The sequence below is a fragment of the Lynx canadensis genome, chromosome F2 (genome assembly GCF_007474595.2).
Source record: "Lynx canadensis isolate LIC74 chromosome F2, mLynCan4.pri.v2, whole genome shotgun sequence".
Classification (NCBI taxonomy): domain Eukaryota; kingdom Metazoa; phylum Chordata; class Mammalia; order Carnivora; family Felidae; genus Lynx; species Lynx canadensis.
The window spans coordinates 38,855,615-38,875,374 of record NC_044320.2 but is presented as its reverse complement, the minus strand read 5'-3'; the positions used below and the strand labels follow the sequence as shown (position 1 = coordinate 38,875,374).

The following is a 19,760-nucleotide window of genomic DNA, read 5'->3' as shown; positions in this document are numbered from 1 at the left end:
GGGGAGAGAAGCGAAGTCAGACAGTCCATGTGACATGAGTGGGAAAATAACTATTAAACGATACTGAAAAATCGAAAGTCAAATAGATGAGAAAACTGGAGAGTGGAAAGCGACTCCCTCTGTGAGTTTACTAAGAATTGTACTGAGTCTATGTCTGAGCCTTTTTGTTCATAAATGTCTAGAAGTCTCATGAAAAAAAATTTTTTTTGAAGACAGTAATAGGAAGCAGGACCAGAGCTGAGTATCCATCTCTCAGAGTCAACCATAAATCTAAGGGTTACACAAGCACTTTCTATTTATACTCTTATGCTAAAGAGGAACCTGGCCTTAGGCAAACCAATTTTTCATAGGTTCCCAACAGCAATGAAGAAGTGACTTGATAAGGTTATAATATGAAAGCAATGAGGCATTTTCTAGAAACACCATGTCTCTATAGGAAGAAAATAGTGTTTTCTTTTGGTTTTAGGTTGCTTAAATTTAATGTCGCATCTAATTCCGTAACTAAGCTGAAACCTACAGAAAGTGAAAAAAATCATTTTTACGTGAAATCAAATAACTCTAAGTCAAAGGCAATGCGAACAAGAAACATTTTCTTTGTGCTGTTGGTCGACCTGGTCATGGTATATCTGAGCTTTATCCCTTTTAGCTTTTGAAAAGGCATTAGATAGAGAGAATGTTTAAAATAGCAGCTGATGGCCAACCAGGGAAAGCCTCCCATAACCTCCTTTTCCAAAAACTGAAAATATACTTCAACTTGAAGAGTACCAGGGCACACTTCCAAATCAGGCACTTTCCTTTCCATTAAAAATCGTAACAGAGAACAGGTGACAAATTCTAAAAACAAACCCCCAATCTGAACAAAGAGGCCCTTACAACTGGGTCCCTCTTCATCTTTAAATAGCTTTTGACCTGATCATCTTACATGTTTTCTACAGATTATGACAATAGTCCTATCTCAGCTAATCTAGGAATTTTATCTGCAGTGATGTGCGCCACTTGATGGTTTAAGTTTGTAAGGTTAGCTCTTGAGGGACCTTGATTTCCTCTTCAAAATTTTGCTTGAAATTAGAGTACAATGTGGTTATGGCCTTGTGGTCTGAACAGCCAGGTTTCCCAAAGGGATCATTAATGGGGAAGGAGTTGAACACACTATTCCATTAGCCTCAGAACCTCAGGATTGCAAAGGCCCTTCAAGGTCATCTAATGCAACTACCATCTGATGTTAAATTACACTTGACCGCAAAACAAAAACAAAACTAGACTTTTTATTAAATAGCTAAACCAACTATTGGTTTGCTAATATAGTTAATCACTGTATTTCCAAAGCATGTACAATCACCAACCAATTAATCACTCTTTATTGTAACTCTGCAAGTTATTTCTAGGCTGGTGACAAGTACTTCTGTTTTATTTTTGGGTGGGAATGTGGTTGGTGAGGACAGGTGAAAATACAAAATTTAATATGCTATCATTCTAATGTATACATAAAAAAATATAAAGTGCTTATATATTTTCTATTTTTATATACAGAAAAAAAAAAGCTAGGAAAAAATGCCAGAAGAAACAATGTCAAGATCCTATCGGTAGTTATCTCTAGGCACTGGGATTATGAAGAACCTTTAAACTCATTTTTTAAAACTATAAAAGTTTATATATTCCTTTAAGAAAATTTGGAAAAATGCAGAAAAGCCTGGAAAGAAAAATGAAAATCACCTGTAATCTCAACACTCATCCCCAAGTCATTTTTAACATTTGGGAATATTTCTTTGTAGCTATTTTCCTGTCTCTGGATATGAATACATTATAATATATGTATATACATATGTTATATATATATATATATATAACAAATAGTATATACTATTTAGGAACCTAGTTTCAACTGCCATCAAGTATTTTCTATGCCATTAAATATTCTTCTGAGCATGATTTTCATCAGCTGTGAAGTATGCTTTTGCATGAATTATACTTCATCTTGGTAATTCCCTATTTTTTGCATATTTAGGTTATTTAGGTACATCCTTTTTTTTTTTTCTGGAATTAAAAATGAGGTTGTGATGAATATCCCTGAACATATATCTTTGCAAAGCACTCTGCCAATTGCCCTAGGAAAATGAGCTATGGGGCGGGGGAGCGGGGTGGGGGTGGGGCTCTGGTGACAGATGCTGTTCTTCTGAAATATACTGGCAAGCTGCCTTCTACAGACTATCAGTCACATTCCCATAGTACTGTGAGGCAGTGTTCAGTTACATGGATTTTAACCTTTTTCTTGATGGCCCTCTCTGTTTTTCTTATTTCTCAACGATAGACATGTATTACTTTCGTCATCACAGTGGTACTGCTTTTGCCTGACATAGCTGACCTGTGTTTGAAATCTGGCCTTCTCGGTTTCCTCCGACTTCATCAACTGTTCCTTCCAGAGACTTTCCCAAATTGCTACCTATGTCTCCTTATTAGAGCCACAAATATTTCACTTATTAATTTGGCTTCCATAATCTGAGTATGCTAAGCATAGAGAAGGACTTCCTAGCTTTCTCAGCTTCCTGATCAGTTGAAAGCATCTTTTTAAAAAATTTTTATTTATTTATTTTGAGAGAGAGAGCAGGAGAGGGGCAGAGAGAGAGGGAGAGACAGAGACTCTCAAGTAGGTTCGGTACCATCAGTGTGGAACCTGGTGCGGGTCTGGAACCCACAAACCGTGAGACCATGACCTGAGCTGAAACCAAGAGTCAGACGCTTAACCAACTGAGCCACCCAGGTGCCCCTAGTTGGAAGTATTCGGTTGGGAGTTTTAAGACTTAAGAAAGACTGCAGCCACAGGCCTGGGGAGCCCCTCACCAGAAGCCAGTTTTCTTTCTTCCTGGTTGCCCTCACTTTCTATTTTCTTTTTAGTTCATTTTTTTTTATCTATCACATAAACAATATTAACAATAAAGTAAAAACAAATCCACCTGCATACTACTGTTACCTCTCACTCATCTCCAGCATCTGCTTCATGCGCCCTTTTAATCACAACGAAGGTAGGTACCATGTTGTGTGCTACATTTTCCATTTAATTTGACACTATAACTATTTTTCAAAGCTGCTACATGGTTTCCATAATCATTTTTTCTTGTAGAAGTCATTAGTGATCATTGTAAAATGCCCAACCAGCACAGGTAAGTATAAAGGGAAGAGTGGGCAATCTTTTTCTCATTTCTTAGTATGATGACAGCACTTGTGCTATTTCTCCAGCATGTAGGCTTCAGCTTTTGGTTTAAGAGAAATATATTTTTCCAATTTCACAGAAACAGAGACTAGAATGGTGGTTGTCAGGGGCAGGGAGTAGGGGGAAGGGAGTGATGTAGGTCAAAGGGTCTAAATGTTTAGTTTAAGAAGAGTAAATTCTGAGGATCTAAGACACAGCATGGTGACTACAGTTAATAATGCAGTATTGTATACTTCAGAGTTGCTGAGAGATCTTAAGCATTCTCATTACACACACACACACACACACACACACACACACACACACACACACAGTTCACTATGTTAACTATAGGGGGTGATAAAGGCATTCATTATCATGAGCTCAGTAATCATTCTGTGATGTATATGCGCATCAAATTACCACGTGGCGTACTTAAATACATACACTCTATGTGTCAATAATTTCCCAATAAACTGAAAATTATTAAAAAGAGAGAAATACGTTTTTAACACAGATATCTTTCTATTCTGATTACATTTCAAATTCTTTATTAGGAACGGATATTAAATTTTAACATGTCTTTTCAGCATCTGGATATTTACATGATATTTCCCTTTTTGAGCCATTAACATGATGAACTATATCAATGGATTTCTTTTTTTTTTTAAATGTGTATTTATTTTTGAGACAGAGAGAGATGGAGCATGAACAGGGGAGGGTCAGAGAGAGAGGGAGACACAGAATCCAAGGCAGGCTCCAGGCTCTGAGCTGTCAGCACAGAGCCTGATGCGGGGTTTGAACTCACAGATGGTGAGATCATGACCTGAGCTGAAGTCCGACGCTAACCGACTGAGCCACCCAGGCGCCCCATAGCAATGGATTTCTTAAAGAACCATGCTTTCATTCCCATAATTAATTTAGTTAATTCAAATGTTTTCTCTGTGCTCACTGTCCTCAGTTCTAGGTAATTATATACAGTGTAACTAGAACAGACATGGCTGTGTCCTCATAGAACTGATTAGGTGGAGAAGATGAGCAATATCAGAATGTAAATATGTAAGCAGGATATGTAAGTATAAATTGTAAGCATTACAGAGAAAAAGAACCAGTTTCATTAAGACCACTTGGTCATGAAGTATGTCGGGGTTTTTTTTTTTTTTTCTGGATTCTACTTGCTAATTTTTTGAGAATTAATATTGAGTGGGGAAATTAGTACAGGGTATTCTTACTGTGTGCTACTTGGGATCAGTATTGATACTCATTATGTAAACAAAACGGGAAAGCTTTCTTCTTATGTCCTCAAATAGTGTGAACAACAACAAAACAGAATCTGTTTCTTAAAGATTTAACTTTCTAGGTTGAAAGTAAAGATGGGGGGTGGGAGGGAGGGGAGGGTGGGTGATGGGTATTGAAGAGGGCATCTTTTGGTATGAGCACTGGGTGTTGTATGGAAACTAATTTGACAATGAATTTCATATAATAAAAAAAAAAAGAAAGTCAAGTATGTAGGCCTGGTTCTTTTCAGCATGTAGCTTTTTAAACCGTTCTTCCATGTCCTCCATATCTATTTTCCTTTAAAAAATAATCAATTTAATCAAATTTTCATCTTTGTTGTCGCTTTTATTTCTAATTTTGTATATTTGAGATTTTTCCTTTTTTTTTTTTGTCTTATGAAGGATATATTTTAATGTCTTTTAAGAATAGATTCTTGGGTTTATTTATCAATCCATTGTTTTTCTGTGCTCTATTTCATTAATTTTTCCTTTATTAATCACTCCTTTCTGCTTGCTTCAGCTTTATTTCAGTGTTTTTTTCCCTCCCGTTTTGAGCTGAGTGCTTGACTTACATTTAATGTAATGAATTTCCTTCTGAATACAGCATTAGTCATAAACTACAGGTTTTATATTAAGTGTTTTCATAATAATTTAAAAATATATGCTGCAATGAAAGTTTGGTTTCTACTTGGGCCCAGCTGCAGTTTAAAAGTAGTGTCAGCATTTCCAGATGTTACAGTTTTACTGGTTTCTGTTATTTTTGTTATTATTTTCTGTTTTTATTTCACTGCGATCTGAGAATGTGGTCCATACTTCAACTTCCTGGAATTTATCAAGGATTTCTTTGTGGGCAATTACACAATTAACTTCTGTAAATGTCACACAGGCACTTGAAGGCAGGTGTATGGTCTGTTTTCAGGATTTAGAGTTCAACGTTAGAGCAACGTTGAGGACTCATTCTTCTGTCCTTATAGATCTTTCTGTCTACCTACCTTCCATGAACTAAGAGAAGTCTTCTACTCCTCTCATATTTCTATTAACATCGTTTTCAAAAGAGCTGCTGCCTGAATCTCCTGAGGGCCCCTGGCCTTGGTGTCTCCCCCTCCCAACCCTCAATTCTGCCACGATGAGCAGCTAAATACTAACATGGGGCCTCCAGGAGCCTTTGCTTCTGCCTGGGTTTTAACTTAGATAGTAATAGTATGCCCTTTTTGCTTTCTTTTCCTTTCAGTCTGAGTTAACTTGTTTTAGATGACATTTATGTGTGAAGTCAGTGTATTTCACAACCAGCAAGGGCCAGTTAGAAAGGTCACCATTTCTACAACTCTTGTGGAGCTAAACCAGAGAACTGTGGATGAATCCAATTTCAGAATTTTTTTCAAAATCAATCTGGGAATTTTTCTGAAGCCCAATATGGGAATCTTTCTTTATTATTAGGTGAATTTACCCTATTTACATTTATGATCATAACTGCTATGTATGATCTTAATTCTGTTATCTTATTTTCCTATTTAAAATGTCCTTTATTTTCAATATTTTCCTATATAATGTGCATTTTATCTCTTAGTTGTTTGCTTTTGTTCTCCCTATCTGGCAATTTGGAAAGAAACAACAGTAAAGTTCTTCTTCCGTTCTTTTCATCAACAGCATACCTGACTGTGGTATAAATTCATTTCTACAAGTAATTATCACAAGTACAAATCTTCCAATTCAAAGGAGAGAACTAGTTTGTGAAATGAAGATGGACAAATGAAACTCAGCCCCTCCTTAGCATGAAGGTTGCTGCCTGTCCCAGTGGTACAGGTATAATCTACAGAATCATAGCAAACAACACACGACGTATGGTTCATTTTATTGGCAAGGAAGAGGAAAAAAAGAATTATAAATAACTTTATAAAGGTCAATTTTCCAAGTGATTAGTGAGAGCTCCTAGTGTTGATTTATATGAAGACGTGTGTGTGTGTGTGCATGTGTGTGTGTGTGTGTGTGTGTGTGTGTGTAAGAGGAGGGGGAAAGGGCAGATTTAAAAATACACAGTGGGCTTACAGAACCATCAGTTTTAAAATCCTGGGGAAAAAAAGGAAATGGGTAGATAAACAATGAATGAAAGAAATGTAGGGGCGCCTGGGTGGCGCAGTCGGTTAAGCGTCCGACTTCAGCCAGGTCACGATCTCGCGGTCCGTGAGTTCGAGCCCCGCGTCAGGCTCTGGGCTGATGGCTCAGAGCCTGGAGCCTGTTTCCGATTCTGTGTCTCCCTCTCTCTCTGCCCCTCCCCCGTTCATGCTCTGTCTCTCTCTGTCCCCAAAAAAATAAATAAACGTTGAAAAAAAAATTAAAAAAAAAAAAAAGAAATGTTGTATTTAAGAAAATCATACTGCTTACATTTACATTTCATATTAGCCATATTTTGGTAAGTAATTCCTGATAAAAAAGTTTCAATTGGGATCATTCTTTTGTTCCTCTTTTAATATTTTTCAATTACATCCTAAGAAACAAAATCCTCCAACTGTCAGAGAGCAGATAAAATTACTCAGAAGTAAAAACGCTGACATGTTTTTAAAGGAACTAAACAGACACCACTTGTAGATATGGATGTGCAAAATACAGTTTGCGTGATTGAGCCTGGGTTTCTTTCTGCAGACCAGAGTTGAAAAGTAGAAACAATGAGAAAGGAACAGAATGCTTAAGTGTTCTCCTTCAAACCTCTTTTTTCACTTAGCATGGTTAGATTGGAGAATGAGAGAACAGTGCGTTCTTACCTAGAAGTGCCACCAGGCTTAGCAGGATCACCATGTGCTTCATTGCTTTTCTTTTATGGAAATAGAGGAGGGTGCAGAAAATTAATATTTCGAAAATCTAGAAGTGAAAAAGATGCAAAAGAGTAGAGTATCAATTATTTTACACACAGTCTTCTGAATGCCACACTTCTCTTTCTGGTTTTGCAACAGTTCGTTCCCCTGTGAGAATTGAGGGTACCTGGCGTTCCTGAGGACAATTACAAACATATGAGGACAATATATGGAACCTCAGCCATCCAGACCCAGAGCTCTAACCTCACCTATATGCCAACGATGCCGAGATCGGCAACCCTGATCTCATTTACCCAACTATCTTCTAGACATCTCCACGTGTACATTTAATAGCATAGCACACAAATGCGGGCAGTAAATTCCTGAAGGCCTTCCTTCCCCACCTATCCCTCGTGGGGCCTTCACCCCTGCAATGAATGGCCTCACCACACACCTTTTGCACCAGCCAGCAACTCCTTCCTTTCCATCACTCCCTGCCGCCCTCTCTCTGACCACTGCAACAGCTTCCAATTCGTCTCGGATTCTACTCTTGCCTCTACAACCCAGCCATTCAGCGGCCAGAGGAATCATTTAAAAGCACAATTTGAATAATGAACTAGGTCATTCATAGAGAGTGTATATGATACACATATAAGGTATTTACATAATATGACAAGTAGTCATGTGCCCTGCACCTAGCCAGAGAAAGAGAACCTACCCATACTTTGAGGTCTCCTGTGCACCCCACCCCAATTGCACCCCCCTCCTCCTCGGCTCTCCCCAGCAACCACTACACTGAATTCTGTGTTTACTCTTCATTTTCTTTATGGTTTACCACCTTTCATGTGTCTCCCAACAGCGCCTTGTTTATTTTTGCACATGTCTGGACTTTATACATGCAGAATCATACTTGGTTTTGATTACTTGCTTTTTTCCCCCACTGTGCATTGTTTACGAGATTTATCCAGGATGATATATGTAATAGAATTATATATTATATCCAGTCATTCCTTTGCTTAAATCTCCTATGGTTTTCTATCACATTAAGAATAAAATCCTGGATGGCCCACCTCTGCCAGGCACAGATCCCCCACCCCCTGCCAGTTCTCTGCAATGCTCAGATTGCTCTGGCCTTTGCACTAACTGCACTAACTGTTGGAGTTGCCTGGAATACTCCTTCCCTGATCTCCCTACAATGCCTCCTTCTAGTCACTCTAGTCACTCAAAGGAGTCACTCAGCTTACACATCACTTCCTCCAAGATGTCTTCTCTGACTGCTCTAACAGAGCCACCCCTCATTTACTGTGGAGTGTAGAATATTTCCTGTTCATGCATTTGTATGTTTCTTGTCTGTCTCCCCAACTAGCACATCAGTTCTATGAGAACAGGGACTTTATCTGTCCTGTTTGCTACTGTCTTTAGTGCCTGGGCACAGTCGGTTACTCAATGAGTATTTATGGAATTAATGAATAAATTACACCTCAAATTTATTATGAACACCTTGCCAAAAACCAAGACTTAATGTCTAATAAACTGAGTGTTCAATAAATATTAATTGACTGAATGTCTAAAATTTTCCTGCCCATAAGAAAACTCTAATGTAACTTGGAGTTCTCAGTTTTATTTTTGTTTTCACTTTTTTCTTTTTTGAAGTCCTTAAGATAGCCTGATGCAAGTTATTTTTTTTCAAAGAGGTAGTATCCCTGGCCTGAAATCGTAAATATGAATGTTTACTTTTCTGACATAAAAACACCACCATTAATTTTTTCCTTAAAAATTACTAGAGTTACGGACTTCAGTACATTCAGGACTATATTTTACTTATGGAGCCATCTCTAAATCAACATGAATCTCTACTGTTTCAGTTTAAGGTTTGCTTTTTTGTTTTTTTAATCCTCTGTGGGCATGGAAAGCAGCAAGACCATATCTTCCTCATTTAAAAACCTTTCATCTCATGTGGAAGATTAAGTCATCCCTCAGCTTTTTCCTGGTAAATTAAACCAATTACTTTAACTTTTTCTTAAAGGACTTTTTGCCAGGTCTTTAATTGAATCAAGCCATGCTACAAAGGCTATTAAACTCCTATCACTTTGTCTTCCCCCAAACTGCCATCACAACATGGGTTGGGTGTCCCCACCTCTGTGCAGCTCATCAATCCTTAGCAGAAATACCCCTGTCGGCTTCACTCCCCTCTCAACCACAGGCTTCCATTTCTCACACTGACATAAACAACTCATGGCAGCATTTGGAACCACTGTATTTGGTGCTGGAAAGAAGGTGGCTCAGCCTGCATTAATGCACAGAGTGTCTTAGCTAAATCTGTTAGCGGGATTATTAATTGGGGGGAAGGGAGAAATGAGGGTAGTTATCAGTTCTAAATATCAAATATGACTTCCTTCCTTCCTTCCTTCCTTCCTTCCTTCCTTCCTTCCTTCCTTCCTCCCTCCCTCCCTCCCTCCCTCCCTCTCTCTTCCCTCTCTTTCTTCCTTTCTTCTTTCTTTCTTTCTTTCTTTCTTTCTTTCTTTCTTTCTTTCTTTCTTTCTTTCCTTTCTTTCTCTCTTTCCTTTCTCTTCCAAATTCCATCTCTGTGGTTAACACGAGCTCCTATGACTCACAGAATGGCTGTCATTGCCCTGCATTCTGCCTTGTGGCAAGAGGTCACGGAGCTCCCAGGAATAAAATATTCAAGCAGCATGAATTAATGTTAATTTTTTTTCCTAGCAACATTTCTCCCCCTCTCTGAAAATATCACTGTTAAAGCGGCTGTGATTTCTACAGGTTGCTGAGACCCAGGGAGAGGCTGCTTTGCTGATTGCTGTCTCAGAGGTCAGAAATAATAACGGCACTTAACTGCAGGCTCACCACCCGCTCTACTTGTACCAATTCACTCAATCCTCACAACCTGAGGAAGCAGGCACTATTTTACAGATGAAGAAACCAAGGCTCAGAGGGGTTAAATGACGTAGGTCTGGTAGGCAGAATAATGGCCTCCCAAAGATGCCCATGTCCTAATCTCTGTAACTTGTGTGTATGTTACTTTACATGGCAGAGGGGCTTTGGAGATGCAATTAAGGCTATGGACCTTGAGATGGGGAGATTATCCTGGATTATCCAAGAGAGCTCAAAGTAATCATACGAGTCCTAAAAGGCAGAGAACCATCCCAGGCATGGTCAGAGAGAGATGGAACATGAGAAAGAACAGCGTCAAGGAAGGCTGGTGGCCTCTAGAAGGTGGAAAAGGCAAGGAAATGGATTCTCCTCCAGAGGCACAGGCAAGGAATATAACCCTGCCAATACCTTGATTTTAGCCCAGTGAGACCCGTGTTGGACTTCTGACCTTTAAAACTGTAAGATCATAAATCTGTATTGCTTTAAGCCACTAAGTCTGTGGCAATTCGTTATGGAAGTAATTGGAAGCTAACTTAGGTTCTGGTATCTGAAGTCCTTCCAGAAGAACAGAATCTTCAGGATGAGTTTTCTGAATTGACTCTGGGTTTTTCTGGATTGGTTCTCTCATCTAAGTAGATTTAAAGGCACTCATCACCCTGTTTTTGGTGGTGAGGAGTACTGGCGGGCCATGGGATGATGTGACAAAAGAGATACAGGCTCCTGGGCCTTGTTTCTGAGGCTTCTACTTCATGCAAGCCTTAAACGTAACACGAACATGGACATTCCATGGACATCCATCTGGTGCCGGTAAACACCCGAGACAGGGAGATGCTGTTGGCCAGCCTGGGATACAATTTTACAATCCTCTTTTGAGAAATGTACAGCTTATTCAGACTCTAAAATGCTTTCTTCTTCATTTTAGTAGTTATTTGATCAGTCCTAAAAAGCAATTCAGGTACTGCATTTCTATTCAGTGTAATACAAGGGTAGCTAGATGAATGATCCTTCAAAGAATAGCCTTAATTGCTGTAATTATGATCTCTGCAGTCATGGTTTGCAGAAAAGGCATGGAAACCTCCATCTCTAAGGATTAAATATTAGTCACCTCGATGTTTAAGCCAAACTTAAACATCGATGTCAGATTTAAGCCAAACTTCAGTTCAAGAGCTTAGCATGTAATTGGCAACATCTAGAGTCTTTAGAGAGGTAACATAAAATGGATTAAATTCCAAACTAAGATAATGTAGATATATTCCCTTTAGAGTCTGAAGCCAATAGTGTTATTAAAAAAAATTTTTTTTAAGGTTTATTCAGTTTTCAGAGACAGAGACAGAGCGTGAGAGGGGGAGGGGCAGAGAGAGAGAGAGAGAGAGAGAGAGAGAGAGAGAGAGGGAGACGCAGAATCTGAAGCAGCCTCCAGGCTCTGGGCCGTCAGCACAGAGCCTGACACGAGTTTCGAACTCACAGACCGTGAGAGGCGCTCCCCCATAGTGTTATTCAAATGTGACTTTATTAAAGATTTATTTTATGCTATCTTATACTATCTGGAATTAGTTACATTTTTGGATGACATTTACTTTCAAATATACTTTCATTATTTTATGGGAATATGGGTCTCTCCCAGGGCTGTAAAATTCCTGTTACAGGACTTCTCTATACCCTGGATGTCCAGTCTGTTGAATGAACTAGTGAATAAATGAATGAATGAATTTAACAGTTGACTTTGGAAAACGGCAAAATACAAGTAATGTCAGAGTTTCTTTTATGGAAATAGAAGGTTTAAGAAAGAGTAGTTTCGTTCTTTTAAATGTTTTCTCTGGTGTTAAAATAATATAAGACACGTCATCATCAAACACTGCTGCTTATTCCAGGAAATCAAATCTTGCTGCATATTTAATCTCCCAAGGATTCAACTCGGGCTATTCATTTTCTGGTCACCAATTGGGTGACCCTTTTCTTACTGGATGAAGAATCTGTTTTGCCTGTAGGCAAATAATAATAATACATTGGTAGGACTTCAAGTCTCAGCTATCATGAAAATGGATTTGATTGATAAAATCTGTGATTGTTAATGGGCTGGGTCTGCTGGACAAGCAGGAAGTTACAATGGGGCAGAGGAGAGACACAAAGAATGACAGACCTGAAGAAGGCTAATCTGAATTAGGCAGTCCAATCCTAAAGTCTGATGTACAGGGGAAGGGGAGCCTTCCAATATAAAAAGGAGGAGAGTTCAGGAGAGAAGACACTGAGTTCAATTTTTGAGACGTTACATTCGAGGAACCCATGACACGTCCAAGACAGGGATGAGCAATCAGTGGACAGATGAGAACACAGAACTGCAGCTCAGAAGACGCCTGGGAGAGAGATGTAGACTGGATTTAGAAGTCTTTCTAAAGGATGATGGGGGTTGTCAATGAGATCACACTAGAAAACCTTGGAAGAATATGTAGCATGAAGAGATCAAGAGTGGTTGGCATGAGAGAAGGATGTGCCCACAAAGAGTATTGGATGGCCTAGTCAGAGAGGAAGGGGAGAAATCGGGAAAATAAATTGAGGAAGCCACAGAAGAGAGGGGTTCAAGGAGAAGATGGGGGGTTATGAGTAAATGCTGCACAAGGTTCAAAAAACAGCAGGACCAAAAAAGCAATTCCATTTGGCAATTTGTTGGCGGGGGGGCACGGATCTATCAGATGATAAAGAGTGAGGAGTGAATAGGAGTTGGGAAAGTAGAGGGGAGAGTAGAGTGGAAGGGAAATAGGACAGTTAATTGAAGAGTGTGTATGGATGAGGATTTAAAAACAAAAACAAAAACAAAAACAGAGAAACCTAATTTGTTTAAGTAAAAGAAAGCAGTATAGAGGGAGACTAGAAAGAGAAAACACCTGTAAGCATTTGTGTTCTGGTGGTCGGAATTATATATCAGAGATGGCGAGATATATAGAATTCCTGTCACAAAGATTAAGTACTGCCAGATAATAATGTAATATCATATAGTTCCCACTGTAGTATCCTGGGTTACACTTAAAGCAAAGTTCACCAGTAAACATGTCCCTGCAAATGCCAATGGCACAGTTTTGAATAACAGGTATATGAAGTAGGGTCATACTATTTTACCTATTTCAATGGCAGAGGACTAGATCAGATAGCTTTTCAAAATCATTTCTGATGCTAAATATGTATGATTCTCTGTGCTTTGATTCTTCTTGTTGAATTCACAATTATTTTACTAATATAGTTCTCGGTTAAAGGTCACGTAGTCTATCCCAGTTTTCTTCTTACCACCTGCCCCTCCTGGAATACGCTTTTTCTTCAATATAAACTGACTTCTGAAACAAGTTACACATCAACCACCACAAGCACGTTCTCTCTATACTCACGGGGTACAGCCACTACATCAAATAAAGTATCCCAGTTAGTGGCTTCAAATTTCTATATCAGCTCATTCCATTCTTTCTTTTACACATCTCTCAGCATTATCCTTCTGCTGTCTACTTCTCCCCAGACAATCTGGTACATGTTCTCAATGAACACTTTTTTGAAGAAAATATCTATCTTGAATTAAAGCCAATGAATTAAAATATGTCTTCAGGTATTTCCCTTTGACCTGGGAAGAGAGGTTTTTGGGGTTTGTGTTTTTACTTTGAGTTGTCCTAAAACACATTGCTTTGGAATTTGTTGGATTAAATATTGTGGAAATTGTTCCAGTAACAGGTCAAGAATAGGATACTTGGGAAACTGGGGGTGCTCTATTGCTGATTTAGTGTTTCAAATACTTTGGTATTAGTCAAATCTATTTATGGTATAATGAGATATTAATGTTGAGAGGCAAAGATTATATTCATTCTCTAACATCTGTAGGTACAAGTGGTCTAGATAATCTAGTTTATGGGATAGTAAAAAAAAATTTTTAATTCTTACCACATAGATCAGGAACTGCCAGCCAACAAAGTAATACTGTACTGTTCTTGCAGAGATAGACTGAGTTCTATTTGGAGCAAAGTTCACCAATAAATAGGTTCCTGCAAATCCCAGTGTCATACCTTTAAATAAAATTGAAAAGACAAACCAAGTTGAAAAGGGATATTTAAGCCTTTTTGTCAATGCAAACATTACCTACAGACGGAGTATTGCTTGTAAAAATGCCTACAGCCCCTCCCTGTTAAAATACAATTCAGCAAACCATCCCTAGATAGCATCCTGCATTCACATGATAGCATTATCTTTAAAAGGGGGATAAGGGCCAGGGAAAGGATGGGGTAGGACATGACTTCTGATTTTTCTTGTTGTTTCAGATGAATCCTTGCCTCCTCAGAAAACCTTTCCCCAAAGATGGGAAAGATCAGAACACGTGCATTTGGAGACATGAAAACACATCCAAGCTGGCTGTTTGTTTCCACATGGACCACTAAGAAAATGATAGATCCATCAGAGCCCAGAGAGTGGGGAAGTTCAACACCTGATGATCTACTCACTCATCTTTGCAGCTTGTACACACACACACACACACACACACACACACACACACACGTGATTTTACACTTTGAAACTCTGGTAAAAGAGCACCTTAATCATTGCCATTTATTAGAGACCTTTTAACAGAAATGACAAAGGTGAATGCTGACTTTGCTGTAAGATTTATTTAACCCAATTTAGAATCTAGAATTCTAGGAGTAACTTAGTAAAATATCACATTATAAACCTATGTAAGACATGTGTTACTGTCATGCCTTTCACATTACTTAATGGAGGAAACCTCATCAGGGAAATACAAATCAAAACCACACTCAGATACCACCTCATGCCAGTCAGAGTGGCCAAAATGAACAAATCAGGAGACTATAGATGCTGGAGAGGATGTGGAGAAATGGGAACCCTCTTGCACTGTTGGTGGGAATGCAAATTGGTGCAGCCACTCTGGAAAACTGTGGAGGTTCCTCAAAAAATTAAAAATAGACCTACCCTATGACCCAGCAATAGCACTGCTAGGAATTTACCCAAGGGATACAGGAATACTGATGCATAGGGGCACTTGTACCCCAATGTTTATAGCAGCACTCTCAACAATAGCCAAATTATGGAAAGAGCCTAAACGTCCATCAACTGATGAATGGATAAAAAAATTGTGGTTTACATACACAATGGAGTACTACGTGGCAATGAGAAAGAATGAAATATGGCCCTTTGTAGCAACATGGATGGAACTGGAGAGTGTTATGCTAAGTGAAATAAGCCATACAGAGAAAGACAGATACCATATGTTTTCACTCTTATGTGGATCCTGAGAAGCTTAACAGAAGACCATGGGGTAGGGGAAGGGGAAAAAAAAGTTAGAGAGGGAGGAAGCCAAAACATAAGAGACTCTTAAAAACTGAGAATAAACTGAGGGTTGATGGGAGGTGGGAGGGAGGGGAAAGTGGGTGATGGGCATTGAGGAGGGCACCTGTTGGGGATGAGCACTGGGTATCGTATGGAAACCAATTTGACAATAAATTTCATATTAAAAAAATAATGGAGGAAAGAAATGTGTATGGGAAGAGGGGCCACATAAGGAGGAGTAGAGGGAGGCCTTGACCTTGCAAATAACACTGAAGACTGCTTATTTATTAATAATCAGCAAAGAAAAATGATATAGGTAGCATTTTTCAGATAGCACCCTTGAAAACATAATTCAACTTGTTTCATAACTGAGGTCAGTGTTGTTGTGTATATAATTTACAACCAGCACTGACTCCAACCTGAAGCAATTTGGTTTGTCTATAAAATCTCACAATTCAAAGACACCAATTTCCTGTTCCTCTTAATCAAATGATTTAGGGTTTTGAACTCTAGTTTTTGAGAACAAATAGCATTTGACTTTTCACACAAGCGAGACAATAGCTATTCAAGGTATTTGTAGAAGCTATAAAATAAGCTTCTTCTAATGTAAGAACTTACTCTGTAATACTTTGTGAAGGCAGAAATTACATACAAAATTGTAAAAGCTATTTCTAATGAGAATTTTAAAAATGAAAAAACAATATACAATTTTAAGCATTGCAATAAAGAGAAAATAATAAAAATCGTACATAAGAACTTGGGCAAAATTATTGTTCAGCCCTGTCCTTTCTTTGGAAAAGAAAAAAAGATCTTGTAGGAAAATTGTTCAATATTAGGTTCCTAGGAGGATGGAATGAAAAAACACACACACAGTTTTCTAAACTTGGTATACTGAAGTAGAATAAATCCACTGAATACAACTTAAAAATCTCAGAGACTTCCAACTTCCTTTTGTGAAGTCCAAATTTCTTATTTTTATTGAATTCCTCTGCCGGTAATTTTTTTTTATCTCCTATAACAGTATCTAGTGTCAATTAAATTTCTTTTTTTTAATTTTTTTTATTTTTATTTATTTATTTTTTAATCTATGAAATTTATTGTCAAATTGGTTTCCATACAACACCCAGCGCTCATCCCAAAAGATGCCCTCTTCAATGCCCATCACCTACCCTCCCCTTAAATTTCTTTTTTTAAAGTTAGTCTTGAATGGGCAACGTAAGGTGAAAAAAATCTGAAAGACACACAAGGGTGGTGAGTGAAAAGTTAAATCTTTCTCACACCCTTATGGCACACTAGTTCCCCTCCTGGAAGTTAATACTGCCACCAAATCTTAGATTTCCTTTTCCAGGGATGTTTTATGCAGGTGTGTGAGAGACTGAATAAGTTTTGGTTTTCTACACAAATGATAGCATATTATACACACTTGCTTTTGTTCTACTTAACAGAATATCTTGGAGAACATTTCACATCAGTGTATGTAGGACAGCCTCATTCTTTTCAAGTCTGCATAATATCTCATTTTTGGATGTTGCATTATTTCACTTAACTTTCCAAAAGGGTCCCTGGTTCACATCCTGACATCTCCTTTCTTGCCTCACATCTGCTTCCTCATTTGCATACTGTGCCCATTTTCACCAAGGTAGATCTTCGCTCCATTTCAAAACTCCTTGAACACAAATGAAATGACTGATGATTTTGCAATTGTACTTTCAAAGTACTTTTGTACATACATTATTTCACTTGAGCCCCATATCAGTGGGAATCTAGTAAAGAACTCTATGGCAGCTCAGTAGGTCGCACATTCTTTCTTTTTATAATTTTAATTTCAGCTTCCTGTGACAATTACAAAGGCAGTTCTAGAGAGCTGCTACCTGTTATATGCTTGTCTACTTGGTATCATTTGTATTTGTGTGATTCACTGTCTCCTGTATGGGTCATGTGCACATTTTCCATAAGTGTGTAAAAGTGTTGAAGATAGTCATTAGCAGGTCCTTAAATAAATTTCCTTAAAATGTATTTATAGCCCATCTTTTTCTAAAAGTGGCATCTAAAAGATGTCATTTCCTGATATTTTTTTTCTCAGAATATGTGAAGCCACACATATTCTTTCATTTGAAAGACACAGATTTCTAAGTTAGAAACTTGCTAATTTACCTTCTGCTGGCCCACTTGCCCAAGGGAGTAATCTGGTAGCATAAGATACTCCAGGAAGGGAAGCAGCCCTTGGCATGCCCTTTGCCCATGGAAATGATTACATTACAGATCAAAACTTGGATCATGAAAGGCTAATCCATGCTGAAACTGCCCCCACAGATTTCAAATTTCGCTGCTACTTGCTGGCTGGAAGAGCTTAGGCATGTTATTTATCCCTCTGTGACCTAGTCTCCTCATCTCTGGGTACAATGAACTTATCACACCTGCTACACTCCAGAATTTGGCTGAGCAAGAGGCCAAATTCAGCTCTGGAGAGCTGAATAGATTTGAAAGCTCACCCGGAAGCCTGATGTGACAGAGGACCCTGGAACAGATCTACCTCAGGATACAGACCACTGGGAGTCAAAAGCTATCTCAGAAAAGCTTAAAAATTAATCCCAAACTGGCAGCTCTTTCTGCCCCTGGGTCCTGTCCCTGGGCTATAATAAAAGCGCCTTTTTGCACTGAAAGTATCTTAAGAATTCTTTCTTGACCGTTCACTCAGCAGCCCCACAACATTTCTGGTGCCCAACCTAGGGCTGTTCTTCTTTCTAGACTTCGAGCCTTGGTACAAACTTAAGTTACTCCCTCTTTTCTTTTACTTTAACTCCAGGGGCTTTTCAAGAAATATGGTCTTATTGGAACAATCTCATGTTGACCGCTCTGGCTGCAACCCTCGAGCCTGTGACTACTCTCCAGGGAGGATAAAGGCCTGCCTTTTGACTGGAAGCTAGTACCCTGGCCAGAATGGTAACAAGACCCAGAACTTGATGCCCTCTCTTTATCCACCCCTCCTTTTTTTTTTAGACAGAGAAAGAGAGAGCGAGTGTGAGCAGGGGAGAGGACCAGAGGGAGACAGAGAGAATCTTAAGCAGGCTCCACACTCAGCACGGAGCCTGACACAGGATTTGATCCCACAACTCTGGGATCATGAACTGAGCCAAAATCGAGAGCAGATACTCAAACGACTAAGCCACCCAGGCACTCTTATCCCTGTTCTTATACAAAGCATGGGACAGACACCTGTCACTAGGATTGCTGACAACCTTAAGACTTCCATGCGAGGTTTCCTCCTCATTGGTCCAATGTGATCCCCTCCACATCCCTGGTCTAGCCACTTCTGGCCATGAGACCACTGGGAACCAGCCAAAACCGATGTCAATATCAACTGAATTAAAACCCAACTGGGGACCATTTCCTGGGAAGTTGTCTGTAAAGACTACATGTATTGGAATGTCACTTAGACCATGATGGATTTCTATCTTTACTATTCTTCATCAATGTCCCCTACTAACTACTTGAATTACAGTATTAGGTAATTTTGCCTTGTAGAACTTTTTTAGTGTCTCCCTCGGTTAAAAATGGCAGGTTCTCCATGGTATTTCAGTCTATTCACTGGCACCAATTTGTAGTCTAGAATGCAATGGGGGAATTGCAGGGATATTGACATCTCTTCAGTAGACAGGCTGGTATTCATTAACAACTTTTTGAGGGAAGCTCTGGTTGCTCTGAACACTAGGAACCCTTGATATGACCCTGAGTGGAATGCCATCCAACAGTCAGGGGGATTATAGTAATGGACTTTTCTTCTTCATTCCCCCAAAACTCCCCCTTGGGATGTCTCTTAACCCACTGGAGACAATTTGGATTGCAAGATTTAATGAAGAAAGGACTCATCTTCTTCTGCAATAACACATACCCCCAGTACTCCATAGGAGACAAAGAAAAATGGCCCATTAACAGATACTTAAACTTCAACACTATTTATCAATTAGTATTTTTTTGTAAATGTCAAGGAAAATGGACCGAAATCCCATACGGCCAGGCCTTTATGGTGCTGTACCCAAACTCTGATCTGTCCATATTCTTTTACAGGGCTTGAGGACCCCCCTCTCCTCACCCTCGACCCTCAACCCACCAGCTCAGCTGCCTTGGGCCCCTCTACCACCTTACCTGTGTCTTGTCCTGTTCTCTATGTGCCAATCCTTTGTCTCCCCTGTAAACAAGTTGCTGCCAGGGTCCTGTACATGCCTCTCTCTTTTTCCCGAATTACTCATCTTTGTTTACTTCTTCTCAAAATATATCTTGAGAGGACGAAACAAATGAGGC

The 19,760-nt window shown here is 39.1% G+C and overlaps 1 protein-coding gene across 1 annotated transcript in view; it reads right to left on the bottom strand.

The window, feature by feature from the left end:
- Positions 1-19,760, bottom strand: part of NIPAL2 (NIPA like domain containing 2) — an 84,367-nt gene that overhangs the window by 12,249 nt on the left and 52,358 nt on the right. The window contains exons 5-6 of the mRNA XM_032591928.1: positions 14,061-14,182; positions 7,224-7,320 (exon numbers count right to left, since the gene is read on the bottom strand). Coding sequence (XP_032447819.1) covers positions 7,224-7,320; positions 14,061-14,182 — 219 coding nt within the window. The remainder of the gene's footprint in view (positions 1-7,223; positions 7,321-14,060; positions 14,183-19,760) is intronic.